The 14962-nt window shown below is 36.1% G+C and overlaps 1 protein-coding gene across 1 annotated transcript; it reads left to right on the top strand.

Annotated features, from left to right (window-relative positions):
• The first annotated feature begins 678 nt into the window (after nt 1–678).
• LOC123657159 (mucin-5AC) lies at nt 679–14488 on the top strand. The gene is given in 12 exon segments (XM_045592737.1): nt 679–1058; nt 1527–1881; nt 2066–2206; nt 4064–4198; nt 5213–5295; nt 5495–5575; nt 5578–5729; nt 8376–8645; nt 8978–9069; nt 9636–9823; nt 13500–13622; nt 13977–14488. Coding segments are annotated over 12 exon segments (1992 nt in total). The 5' UTR covers nt 679–839; the 3' UTR covers nt 14130–14488.
• Nucleotides 14489–14962: the final 474 nt, after the last annotated feature.

Below are 14962 nucleotides of genomic sequence, written 5' to 3'. Positions count from 1 at the left end.
GAAGTTATCGCCGAACATACATTAAAATATATATACGGTTGAATTGAGTAACCTCCTCCTTTTTGAAGTCGGTTAAAAAAGAAACTGCTGTGTCACAATATATTTCTTTTGGCGTTAAAGCTAGATAGATACTACTAGGGAATTTATCATAATACTATAATTTTTTCGACATATTTTTGCACCAAGATCACTTTTTTTCCCTCCCTCTGAAACAAGCCTGATTTGATTTGATTTGATAATTGATATACGCACATGTACAACACTTTTTATGCAGTAAATTAAAGATTAGTTCATACTCTTAAAAATAATATAAGTGTTTTTGTTCTAAGTGAAGAAACTTGTGAGTTATGAGCAAAAAAACTACGTCTCAAGTAGCGCGCGCTTACCGAATCATATTACGCAGGAGATGCGAGGTCAGCGCCGTGTGCGGTAGACTGAGTGCTGAGGTTGGATCCTAAACTTTAACTAATGATTTATTTTTAAAACACTACTCTCTGAATATTATTTTTTTCTTTCCAGTTTGAATGCAAATATTTATTACAAATAATACTATATCATACGAGTATTTTAGAGGCAGATTAAGACCACAATCTATGATACATTGTCTCTGGTTATATGCTAGTTCATAGACATTTAGTATTCTATTTATAATCTTTACAAAAACTGAAAGGCTTTATTTTGTGATTTCTGAATTGTGCCTGTCAAGAAAGTTCGAATTTTTACGAATATTGTAAATTTATGCTGAGAAAACTTAAGGCTGTAAGAGAGTGATTGAAATTTAAAGTATTTCTCTGAAGTAAAATGTTATTTTAATAAGAATCGCTCGTTCTAACAGCAAAATGAGTCACAATTTAGAGAATGATAGATCGGTCACAACTGGAAAAATGTATCCAATTGATTTAGCTCCTCAAAAAATAACTATTGTCAAGAACATGCCCAATTCTGAAGTAAAGATGGCTCATTTGATATCTGGACAACCTAAAACAACAAGCAGTACCGGATCCATGGGCTTGATGCGTACTGCCGCCCAAATTATCTCGCCTGGCGTTGCTTCTCAGGTAAAGTTTTTAGATTATTGAATGGTATAAGATATAAATAAATTAAATTCCTAACAGATTAATGGCCCATGCTATATAATTGGTTTAGCCAAAAAAAGTTCAGCATTTTACTTATGAGTGCTATAGTACTGTCACAACAAACAAACATTAATTATTATTTGTAATGTTCATTTTACAAAGCAATACTATAGTAACATTTGGACAGTAATTGGCTATTATGTACAAATAGATCGTTTTTACGTAAATTTGTTCGAAAATAACGCGTGATAGTCGCAGTACGGAGCATGAGTACACTTACCGCAGCACCAGAATTAAGGTAAAGTCAGAAATAACAAAAATTTAACCTCCGATAAAAAAATCTACCTATATTGTACATAATAACCGTTTAACTATTTTATTACATATATGTAAATATTTAAAAATTATTATTATACTACTGTGTTGCTAAAATTTTACATTTACTTCTAGCCACAAATGATTGTAAGCGGCTCTCCAATTTTGCAGGGAACACAAATTGTCAGTCAGGGTTCACAACTGGTGGGACAAAATTCACAAATTATATCACAGTCTCAATTAATACCCAGTGGGCAAATACTAAGTCCTGGCACTCAAATAATAAGCCAAGGCACCCAATTATCAGCTCAAGCATCAAATGCTAACAATACAGTATCTAATAGTGTCTCTACTGGAAATGGTACACAGCTCTTAAATGTTGGCAGTTACGTCAGTGGAGCTGGTAATTTAGTTGTCAGTTCATCAGTGCGGACCTTACCACCTAGTGTTAGGGTATTGCCCCCTATCCCACAACACAATACCAGACCTGGTGAGTAGAAAATAAAAAATCTTTAACAGTTGGTTTTGTACAATTTGTTATTGTTGACATAACTATAATCTCATTGAGGAATATATATTATATATAAATTTTAAATTAATTTCCTTTAAAAATTAATTTGCATTTTTATAAGGTATTGTTCTGTTAAAACTTACACATATTATTTTATGTGCAGTCTTGTCAAACATAAATGTGAACAATTCAGCGGGAGTGCTGGTCAACAAAGGTGTGACAAGTCATGTACCACGGGGTCTGGCTGCTGGTGCCTCGCTAGCTGTGAGACCTGTTACAAACCCTCAGCCTGCTGCTAGCCAAGGTATATGACAAAAGATATTTTCTAAAATCTTGAAATTTTTTATGGTAATTAAAATATTATTTAGCTACAAATAGAGACATATTTGTATTTTTTTTTATATAATTATATTGATTGTATTGATTTCGTTCTGAAACTTCTTTTTTTTTATGATCTTCCTCTTTTAATTTACTAAAAATTTATTTTCTGTATTGTTTATTTGTTAAATATTTTCATAACCGCTAATAACAGAACTTTAAAAATATACTGCCATAAATATATAAGTAAACAGTTTCCAATATTTAGTTAATTTCCACATTTCTGTTTTTCTTTTAACATACAAAGTACTTTATAATATTTTAATTACATTTTATATAAACATTCAGAATGGATCATTCAGAACCCGTCCTTCATAATGTCTGTATTTTATACCTGATACTTATTTTTAACCGACTTCAAAAAAGGAGGAGGTTACTCAATTCGACCGTATTGTACCGTATATATTATATAAGGAAGGAGATATCCCAAGATTGATACCATGATAAGGAAACCAAGATCTGAATATGGAATTCTAGAGAAATCGAGGGGAACCCTCGAAAATCGTAGAGACAATTAGTGAATTTTTGTTAATTTTTTTTGTCTACTTACGTTGTATTACTTGTCTATATAATTGAAGTCGGTTTTTTCGCTTGCGAGCAAACACAATTAAATAAGACGTTCTTGCATATTGATGAATAAATATAGGTAAGGCTTTAGTTTCTATGTTACATTATTGTCATTAAGTTGATGCTTAAAAATTTGGTTACAAAACTTAGCTTTCATATTGTAACATGTGTAATTGTAATTTGTGTGTAATGGTTGACGACATGGATTATAAGATATAAGGTGCTCTGTTTCTTTCATCATGTATTACAATAGACTGGCATTATTGTATGTAGACATTGAGGGCTCCCACTTTTGAGGGATTGTATCCAATACTAAAAAATCAATTTTTAAGCACGGTGAGTTCATATTCAATGACCATTTTCTTATAAAATCAAAAATGGCTTGTGTGTTTTTTTATCTTCAAATATTATTATATGTAGTGAAAAAACATAATAAACCATTGCTAGTGGCAATGATTTATATTATCACTTTTCAATATAAAATGTAATAAAAATAATAAGCTCGCAGCTCTAATGTATATTAATGGCAATTTTGCATATAAAAAGTAATAAATAAAAGTGTGTGTGTGTACTAATGTACGCACATAAGAAGTTATACTTCATTGGCTAGCTAACTTCACGTTGCTCACTTCTTCTTCGTTGACTAGCTAACTTCAGGGTGGCTTGGTTTATTGTAACGTTTTTCGCGCATCGTAAAAATTTACTATCATAATTTTCACTAACGCGCCAAAAGAAATATAATTTCAAAAATAATCTGGCAACTTTTCTTACTTTTACACTAGCGCCATTATCTATATTTAAGCAGACACTGAATCCCGTTGCAAGACGGTCCACTTTAGGGGCCATCCATAAATTACGTGACACGAACTTTACGATTTTTTGACCCTCCCCTGTCCTCATAAATGGTCGCATTTCAATCAACATCAAACAAATGCAGTTATGAAAATTTATACAAAAAATAAAAAAACAATTTAAACTAATATCTTCAGTCAATCGTCAATAAATATGTATCAAAATCATGTTTTAATACTTATAAATATATATAATGTAACGTCATAAAATTTTGGACTCCCCACCCGTCGTCACACAACGTCAACGTCACACTCGTCGACCTCACTTAACACGTGACATAATTTGCGGATGGCCCCGCACCGTCGCCCCCCGACCGCCCGGTCGTTGCGGGGCGCGCGGTGACGCCACGAAGGTGTGATTAAAGGAGGCGCGTGGTCGGGCGGCTCGCGCGGCGGGCGCGGGCGCGCGCTGGTGTACGGCTGCCGCGCGCGCTCGCCCGCGCCCGCGCCCGCGCCCCCCGCGCCCGCCGCGCCCCCGCCCTCTACCGGCGGTCTCACCTGTAAGTCGTTTTGTTTATTACTAGCTTTGCCCCGCGGTCATTTCACTAAAAAATAGCCTATAGTTTTTTTTTTTTTTTTTTTTTAATATTCTCTTTTGTAAACCTTTTTTTATATTCTACTTGTAATCTTTTTTTAAAGTAATTAATAGTTTTATTTTATGTTATACAAGCTGAAAAAAAAAAATTGAATGTTATGCATGCTAGCTATTGATATATGTATTAAGGACCTTACTGTATACCTAATGTACTTATTATAACAATGTAAAAATATGTATATTGTTAGTATGCTTAAATAAATAAATAAATAAATAGCCTTCCTCGGTGAATGGGCTATCCAACATTAAAAGATTTGTACGATTTTTTATTTTTTTGTTACCCACACATTAGGAATTCTAAACATTTTTGAATATCATATCAAAAATTGACCGCTTAACCGAATTTAAATGTTGATTGATTGGTTCGCTTAAACTGATAAAAATCATCATATCAAAAGTTTCGCTCTAGCGGGTACATCGTTCCATAGCTTAATTGGCTAGAGCGCCGACACGGTCAGTCGGAGACGCGGGTTCGAACCCCGCTGGAGCGGTCAATTTTTGATATGATATTCAAAAATGATCAAAAGATTTCTTGAAGTAAAACTTCTTTACGCAAACTTCTCTCTTGACTTGGGGAGTAAGCTGTTGAATATGTGACGAGAACGTTACGAAAACTTTGATCGAGCGCGGCGAACGGAAGTTGAGAGAGAGATATAAGTTAGATGGAGCTAAAGTAGTTTTACTTCACTCGTGTGGTCTAAAGCACACTCTTCCTTATTTAATTCGAACCAGTAGTTCTTGAGATTGTATTAAGTAAGTTGTATTCTCTTCCCTTTCCAATGGGTTTCATCTTACTATAATTTTTTTTCACTTTTTACCATTTTCAAAGGCTTAGCCCCGGTCTAGATATAATTATTATATATAAACACTGTCAACTAGTCCAGATGCTGGATGTTATAAACGTTGTTCTCGTTCCCAGCGAGCGGCGTGATCTCGAGCTCGGCCCGCGCCGCCGCGCCGCGCCCGTTGCCGCTGTTGCAGAGAAACTACCAGCCCGCCAAGGTAACTAACTTTAACACGACTACGAAAAAAAAAATTGACATGAAATAATTCAACAAAACATTTTTTTATTAATTTAATGTATAATTTTAAAAAAATATTAGCATTCTGCACTCCTTCTTTATATAAATTTTAAGTATGTGAAATTTCATACTCCTTTCATACCTCACTTACTAAACTAGATATACAATTAACATGGTAGGTTGTTGGAGTCGCTAGTGTGGGTGTCCGGGGCGTAGGCAACAGTGCACCGCCCCAGCTCTACTATGAAGTGCCTCGCCCCTCGCCCCACCACCAGCAACAGCAACAACAGTCGCAGCAACAGCAACAACAGCCGCAGCAACAACACCAGGCTCCATTACCACAACAGCAGCTACCACATCAAGTTCCACGACCGCTCACTCCGTATGCACATGTGCATACACAACCCGCACAGGGTGAGTTACAACCTATCCTACCTATATTCCGTTTTTTTGGAAGAGTCCTATTTGGTAAACAAACCCCTGTCAATCGTATTTCACGTTTTTTCCGCATTTATCACTCACTTTCACAACATATTAGCTAACGGACACTTGTGAAACTCCATTTACTATTTATTTCACTAAAAACAAATATCAATTTATGATTTTAAACACATAAAAATTATTAAAATACGGATTTCGAGCGTACAGATAATAAATATTTTCGAAAATGACATTATAATACCTTTTTTTGTGACGCAAATAGGGATGTGGTCATAATATTTTTAGAGGTGAATGAGTATAAGAGAATGAACGGCATGAGCGATAAAATGGGCCGTGTTTTTTACTTATATTTTAAATTTTCACGAATCATAATTTGATAGTAAGTTATAAAACAATGTTACCGTAAAGCGATTTGTTATTATGTTTTAGATATTGTTTTTTTTTTTTATTATGTTGAGCGTAAAAAATGCTGACAAAATATTATAAATGTCAATCTTTTATAGTAAAGTGTTTATTGTAAGGGTTTTATTTTATATTATGAATGTTTCTGAATATCAATTTCACTCTGAAAATTACTATTGGTAAAGAGTTTTCAAACAGTCTTCACTAAATTGTGGCCTTTTATGTTCGATGCTCGATTAATATATTTTTTTTTTTTTTTCGTAATTCTGTACCTCTACTAATTCTTAGAAAAAATATTCAATATATTATTATGTTTTGAAACAATTTTAGCAATATGTTAGCGTTAAATATTTGAACATTAAATGAATTTTACTTTTGTCTATGGCTTATTAATATTGTTCATTCATTTGCTCTTTGTGTCACTTTACTATACTTACAATATTACTCTATTATCTGTGGTCGGAAGTACGCCATATTTGTTTACTATTTAGGACTCTTCCAAAAAAATAGAATATATCTACTTTCTATACTAATATTATAAATCTGAAGAGTTTATTTGTTTGTTTGAATTATTTAATATTTTGGTACATCTTTTCTTCAAATTAAACGCGTGTAAAACTGCAGGGCACGGCTTCTTAATGTTATAAATTCAAACAATTTGGAGTAAGGATGAACGTGCTTAAACTACTAAATAAAAATTATACTCAGTATGTTGACAATAGAGATCCAAAAGTGAATAAAATATAATCTTTCAAAATTTTTGTACAACTTAACACTTAAACAATATATAGGTTAGAGCTAGTTACATATAAACTTAAAAAGAATAAGCACGTTGGACAATATTACTAAATGGACAAATTAAAAAAAATCTGTAGTAGTTTTTGCAGATAATCACAGATGGCTCTGATTCGTTCATATCACATTGATATTTTACTATGGGAGAAATTAAAAACATTGTAAAACATTAAAGAATTTTTGGCCTTCAATAGAATTCTTAGTTAATCGCTTCCTGACAATTAAAAAAAAACAGCTTATTTTGTCAAGTGGTTCTCGCGTTATTTTGCTGTCATCCGCCCATCCAAAATGTTGACGGCAAACACAATATTTATTGAATCGATTCTTTTTACATACATACTTTTATAATAGTGTTAATAAAAGACTACAAATAATATTTGATTTATATTTTAATATGTAATGTGTATCCTATTTAAGTGTGTGTTTTATAGCATATTAATGCATTATTGTTAAAATATAGAAGTTTCAGAGTAAGTGCTTCAATTTGTGCTTAAATTTCCTGTTTTATGTTATTTATAAATTTCCTGTTTTATGGTTTCATTTTATGAGAGTAAAGTACAGCCTCCTCGGAAACGTGCAATGAGCAGTTAAATAATGTTTTCGTAAAATTCGTTTAAGCCGTGTGGCTACGACAGTAAAGAATATAGCCACCCCCTCTCTTCCAGTGGATATCATAAGAAGTGACTAAGGGATAAAACAGTTCCACTACCACCTTGGAACTTATAAACCCTACAAACGGCGGGATAACCATCCAACTGCTGACTTTGAAAAAAATACACAGGCTGAAGACGGACAGCAGCGTCTTCGGTGCGACAAAGCCAGCCCTGCGGTCACCAACCCGCCTGCCCAGTGTGATGACTATGAGCAAAACACATGAGTTCAACGCCATTTTTGGTGAGAACTTGTGGAGGCCTATGTCCAGCAGTGGCAGGTTGAAGTGAATATTCATTTGCTTATTTCCAGTTTAACACATTCAGTATTTAAGTAATTAACATATCCAAAGTATAGAAGGATATAAAAAACCTTATTTTTTAATACAATTTTTTATGTCTCCACAGTGAGTGTTGTGAATACACAAACTCTTACCGAGACACGTCAGACGTCGGCATCCGTCCAGAACACCAATGTGTTGCCTCGACCTTCAATACTACGAAAACGGGATATTGACGGGTAATCATTATAAGTATGATCTATACTAATATTACAAAGCTGAAGAGTTGTTTGTTCAAAATGAAAAATTATTTTTGTGTCTGATAGTTCATTTAGCATTCATTAGGTACCAAAATATTATATTTTTGTTCAACTTATTGATCCCTCTTTTTGTCTATAGACAGTTTACCATTAGATGGGCCGTACTCTTGTTTGATTGACCTAATTGTATACAAAAAGTATATCATTAATGATTATATCTTGCATCAACAGGTCTCCTACTAAGAACCTGTCCCACAGCGGCTCAAATAACGTGACGACGATAGTCAGCAGCGCCAACATCGCGAACGTCAGCAACATCGGCAACGCGGGCGTATCGCTGGGCGCGGTGTACCCGGAGGGCTCGGGCTGGGAGGACGTTCCCACGGGCGGCGGCTCGGGGTCGACGACCGTGTCCGTGCCCTCGTCCCCACCGCCCGACCTCGACCCCGACCCCGCGCCCGAGCACGACCTCTCGCCCAGGAAGAAGCCGAGGAAACAAGTGTGAGTTACGGCTAGTTTACACAGCATTTTTAACCAAAGGAGGTTCTTGATTTGATTGTTTTTTTTTTGGGTGTTGTCTCATATCATCTTTATACACACAAATACATTAAATAATAAACATACGTCGTAATCTAGTAATCAACTAGTCTAGAGTACAAAACATGTAAGGAGGAAGTCTAGGTATTCTTTTTAACACACTTCAAAGAAAGCTGAATTTTTTTATCCTTATTTATTTTCAATAACTTTCATACTACATGTATACGCACGATTATTTTGAGGTTCGACCTGTTTTTTACTTCTCTGGTATTTTGGAAATCGTATTTTTGTTTCAGATTAAGTAACGAAGTACGGCAGTGTGATTTCCCAACAGAAAATACGCCACCATCGCCACCGCCTGCTATTTCCGTAACCCCATTACCAAAACGTATGTTTATTTTACTAAATTTATTATTCCAATTCAGACCATACGTATTTAAGTAAATGAAAACTGTATAAAAAATTAAATTACTTCACACGATATTTTTTTTATATATCGGCCAACAAGCTTACGGCTCACCTGATGGTAAACGATTATCGTAGCTTATACACACCTGGATCCCACCCCTAACCCTCAGGAGCTCTTGTCACCTTGCTATCTAGAGGAAAATAACATTACTTGACAGCAGTGTTATTAAGCTGTGACCTTCTGTAAGTTTGAGGTGCTTCACCAAAATGGGACCGATCCAGATTTTGAGATATTTTCTACTAAACACTGCATATATTTGCCATTCTTGCAATCTGATGAACATTCATAACATTTAAAAACTTGGCAATGAGAGAAAGAGGGAAATAAAATGTGTAGTCGCACCTCTTGCTCCGTTCGCCTTCACCGATCACACTTTTCGTAACGCTCTCGTCACGCACTCACCAGCAACCCCTCAGGTGAGCGTGCGTGAAGAAGTGTAGGTAAAAGAATAGTTGCAGTAAAGAACCGAGTGTGCCGCTCGCCAGGTCCGTCCCTGAGTTCGTCGTTCGTGTGCGGCTGGCGCGGCACGGAGCGCCACTTCGCGCGGCCCGGCGACGTGCGGCGGCGCGAGGCGCGCGCGCGCGACATCGTGGCCATCGCCAGCCAGCGGCACGTGCTCACCAGCGCCGAGGGCTGGAAGGTGCACCACCTCACCGCGCAGATGGACGACCTCGTGAGTGTGTCTGCACGGCGCACGGCCGCCAGGGCCGGCCAGTCCAAACCTCATACTTTTGCGGCCTAATTGAGTTTACTACAGAAGCTGGAGGGCCGCAGAATTGATTTTTTTTTTTTCTAGTAAAATAATACATGGTAATCATATCTTTATACGTTTATTGGTTCTTCGTTTAATCGATCAAAAAATCTTTTGAAATACAGTAAATGAAAATTATTAATTGACTGATATGTCTACCGACCAGACAAACAATAAAAAAATTTATAATTTTATTTAACGAAAACGTTCCTAATTTTTTTTTGATAATAAAAAAAATTGGCAGTCAGAAACTGCCGACTGAAGTGAAAACTTAGAAATTGAATAATGATTTACAATTAAACAATTCTAAAATAATAATCAAACGAAAACACTATTTCAACAATGCACAGTATATGCAGTATATATCGCACCTTCGGTGGAACAAGGGCGTATCTTACAAAAATTCGTAAAATGAGTTAAATATGCAGAAATGCCCAAAAAACACTCTAGTATCTAGTGGGACAAAGACTCCCATTAGATTCACTTTAAAAGTCGCTACACGGCAATAGTGTCTTTGTCATTTTGGATCGATTTGGTGGGCGTTTTGGCGCGACATCGTCTCATTGGTCAGTTGCGCCGTTGCCCCCGCGCGCAATGTTTTTATCTTGGAGCGCCAAAGCCGCGAAGGTAAATATGCCTTTTGATATTTGATATTCCTGGAGAGACAAAGTCATATTTAGCACACTTATGCCTTTTTCTTGAGCAAATGCTTGGAAAGACAAAGCCATTGCAACATTTGTGACTTTGTACTTCCAACATTTTTATTATTTTATAGTGTTATGAACAAATGTGGTGTTGTTATTCCAATACATGTTTTATAAAATAGGCATAAAAACAATTCATACTTTTTCATACCGGATTCCTTTCTAACTCTGAGTAGTTGATTACATTGTGACAAATGACATTTTTTTTTTTAATTTTAAAATGGTGTTGCTGTTTAAACTCTGAAGCTTTATTCTAAGTTATACAAATGCATGTGCCTCAAATTGATAGCATCCAAGCCACCTTCATTGAAGACCACCAGAATAAAAAAATCATCATCATCATCATCATACCAGCTCATGGACGCCCACTGCTGAGCATAAGCCTCCCCTAATGCTTTCGACGACGATCGGTCCTGCGTTGGTTCTTTTTTTTGGCAGCGGGTCTTGAAGAACTTAGACCCCACCGCACGGGCAATTTCCACCAGCCCGTCGTTGAGCTCGTCCACATTTACGCAGTCGGCCAGGCGACAGGCCAAAGCGATTTTGGAGTTCGAGTTGAAAGCTCTCGGGGTTTTGAATCTGAGCAGGCGCAGGTCGGAGTGCAGACCCTATCAGCCGACCCCTCTCAAACTTGACATTGATATTCAATGTTCCTCGGACAAGTCGGTGATCACTTCCTGTTTTCACAGCATTGATCACTGAGACATCACTAAATATGTGCTTGTTCGTCGACATGATAAAGTCTATCTATCTCGTTCCTGACGGTGCCGTCGGGACTCCACCAGGTCCATTTGCGCCGTTCCGGCTTCCTGAAGAAGGAGTTCATTATAAAGAGTCCTTCCTTCTCCATGAAGTCAGTCAGTAGCCAGTCGTGGGAGTTCCGTTGCTCGTATTCAAATTGCTCCACTCACAACTCATCACCGCATCGTCTGCTTAGCTTCGCATTGAAGTCCCCCATCACAGCAGTGTAGTGGCATGTAGAGCTATGTATGGCTGTAGAGATTTCCTCATACATAGCTTCCACTTCGTCATATGGATGTGTCCAGGTCGGTGCGTAAACCTGTATGACCTTTAGCGAATACCGCTTGGATATTCTGAGTATAAGGTACGCCACCCTGCTCGACACTCTCCTGACGACGTCGATGTTGTTGACGAGAGCTTTGCGGACGAAGAACCTGACACCACCCTGGGACTGTTGGTCGCCCTCCCGATAGTACAGCAGGTTGCCAGACTTGAGACATCGAGTCCTCTCCCTCTCTTCGGACTTCAGATAAGCCTATAATATCCCAGCTCAACCTGCTGAGAGCTTCTTTCAACTCAATGAGCTTCGCGTCGGTCCGCAGCGTCCTAGCGTTATATGTTGCCAGGGCCAAGTGTCGTCGTTGGGTGTGGTGGCCTGGCTTCTGCCGGAGATTATAGCCTCCTGCCCCGCCGTTATCGTGGCCTCCACCGTAGCCAAGACTAGCGGGGCCGCCGGGGACTGGGGGATAATTTTTTGTCGTGTCTGCCATTTAGGGGGATTTGGCGTAATCGCCACGCTTGCTAGGCTGTGCTTAGAAGGCGCTGCTGCCCACCCTCTAGTTGTTTTTCCTCTATCGCCTCTTACGATACCCACGGGATGAGATGGGGTGAAATTACAGATACTTCTTTAAGGGATAGATCTCGTGCTACGTGATTCATTTGTTTTCTATGAAAGCATCGTTGCTATTATTATTTTAGTTTCTTAGATACGTTTCCTTTTTATCGTTTTTTTTTTTTTTGTTAAATATTTACTGTAAAATGCCAAAGTGGTCTGTACAACAATAACTATGAAGATAGTTTGTAGTTTTATGTTTGTTAGTTTTGATTTGTTCAAGTGGAGTTAATAAGTGAGTTTGATTTGTAAGAGTAAAGTAAAAACGGACTGATTACTATGGACAAAGATTTTATAACGTTAATAGTGACGCTAATTTTAAAGGCAAATTCCAAAGAGTTTCGCTAGAGTTTTTTAAGATTTTTCAACAGAAGTTCCTAAAATAGATGTTTAATTATAAAATAAAACATTTTTTGCAACAAATAAACTAGTTTCTATTTCTCAAAATCTTTAAAACACGAACGATAAATATGGTCATAATTACAAAACGATTTAAATGTTGGTGGAACAAAGGCATAAATGTACACCTTATTTTGAAAAAAATATTAATAGCAATTAACAAAAAATATTTGGCACTTGCAAACTACATGGCCATATTCACAAATAAATAGGTCGTATTTCATGCAAAGAACAAACACTTTGAAGCAGTACAAAGACGAATAATACGACTCGGAATGTAAAAAAAACTTTAAAATGGCTCTCCTGTAAAATTACAAAAAGTGGAGTTGAGCCCTTGTTCCACCGAAGGTGCGATATAGTTATTGGTTGACTGGAAGAGATCTCTTCTAGAGATAAATCCACCTTTGCCATCAACTTTACGTGTAATTTTCTGTTCATTTTTTTTTATTAGTGCAATAAAGTATATAATATAATAATATGTACACACACTAAACATTTCACTAAATCTATTCAATTTCATTTATAAGATATACACGGCACTAATTTTGCACAATACATCAGCTGTATAGCTGTAAATACTGCATGTCATAAGCATGTCGATGACGCGAACGCATGAAATTTCACCCATCCAAAAAGCGTCTAACGCGTACAGCACACGGCCGCTGCGGGTGCGCCAGTCATGAGCATATCGGTGACGCGAACCCATAAGATTTTCCCCTACCAAAAAGTGCCCAGTGCGACTAAAGAAGGTTTCACTTCAAAAAATATCCTAAAAAATGTAACCTAATATGAATTCATTACATTTGGTTTAATTCAAAATGTTTTTATCTGTACACACAATCGTATAAAATTTGTTTAACAGGTCTCTCTAGAGGCGGATGTAGGAGAGCAACTGATGGGTGTGCTCCGCGCTCTTGAGTCGGCTTCACCACGCGCTAACTCGCACCTACAATCACTGCAGCATACGTTGTTAGAACTTATTAAGGTAAATCATATAAAAGTCGCACACAGATTTTATTAATATTATTGCCCGTAAATATAAGACGCCTTCGTAAAATGTATTAATTATTATGCAAGGAAGGTATGTAGTTAAATTTTATATTTAATGTGTATAATAAAAATTTCTATGGACAAGTAAGTCACAATTTCCAGACTCAATGTACACTCTTACTTTATACATAATACTCTATACTTTTGACTCAATTAACATAAAATAAACATGCATATAATTCTACTTATACATTAACCGAATATATTTAATGTATTACTAAAATCATCGACACACAACAACACCAGCTTTAACAAATTAAATAAATGTAATTTGACATTTAATTTTCAGGGTAACATACAACGCAGTAAAATAGTATGTGAAGGTATTCAAGAATCACGTGAAGATATTCTGCGTGTATTTAAACACAGGAACTTTGTTTCCGACATTCTGACTCGTCAAGCTGACAAGAGGTGTTTTAGAAAACATCGATCACAATCATAGCAAATACAAATAAAAAGGCACAAACACAAAGTCAAAAAGTCTAAATTTCATACATAAAAAGTAATAAAAGATATTGTTTTATTACATTTGTCATACAATTCTGATTGATGTGATGCTTTTGTTAGAAGACTACAATAGCTATATAAATAGTTGGGTATATTGTGGTTGTTAAATAGACTTAAATTAGCACTAAATGTAGATTAATTTTATCTCTGTAAATAGTGTAAAGAAATATATCATTAAACAAAGATATAAGAATGTCTATATTTTCTATTTTTGAAGAATGCCTTGAATGATATGCAATTTGTGTTGTGATGTTATAATACTTATTTCGTATTTAATATATTTCATCAATATGGTACTTTTGTTTTATTACCAAAACGATCATCTTACTCCTAATCCTAAATATCATACTGAAAAGATGGGTCTCGCAGTAAATTGAACTGCTCATCAATTGGCGCTTATGCTTATTAGGGAACTAATTATTGAGTGATTTTCCACTTATATATACTACCACTAATACCATCAATTTTACTGTATTAACAATAAAAATATTTTTTGATGTTTTTGTTTTTTACTTTTATTTTTTCTATCATGTAATAACTACACCTAAACTCATAACTTAGATATTCGTGCTAATGGTGCGCTCACTGATTATTTCCCGATAAAAAATGTTAAAATATTAATAATTAATTATTGAGTTACTATAGCTCATTAATTCTTTCGGGTGCCATCTGCGCGTGTCATGCGCAGTCGATATGTTTAAATAAAAATATTAAATACTGCCATTTTTAAGGCAAAAGTGGATTTCATTTTTGGGTGCTGGCGTGGTA

This window comes from Melitaea cinxia, chromosome 10 (assembly GCF_905220565.1).
Source record: "Melitaea cinxia chromosome 10, ilMelCinx1.1, whole genome shotgun sequence".
Taxonomy (NCBI): Eukaryota; Metazoa; Arthropoda; class Insecta; order Lepidoptera; family Nymphalidae; genus Melitaea; species Melitaea cinxia.
Note: the sequence above shows the minus strand (reverse complement) of the source record. Positions and strands in the feature narration are given on the sequence as shown.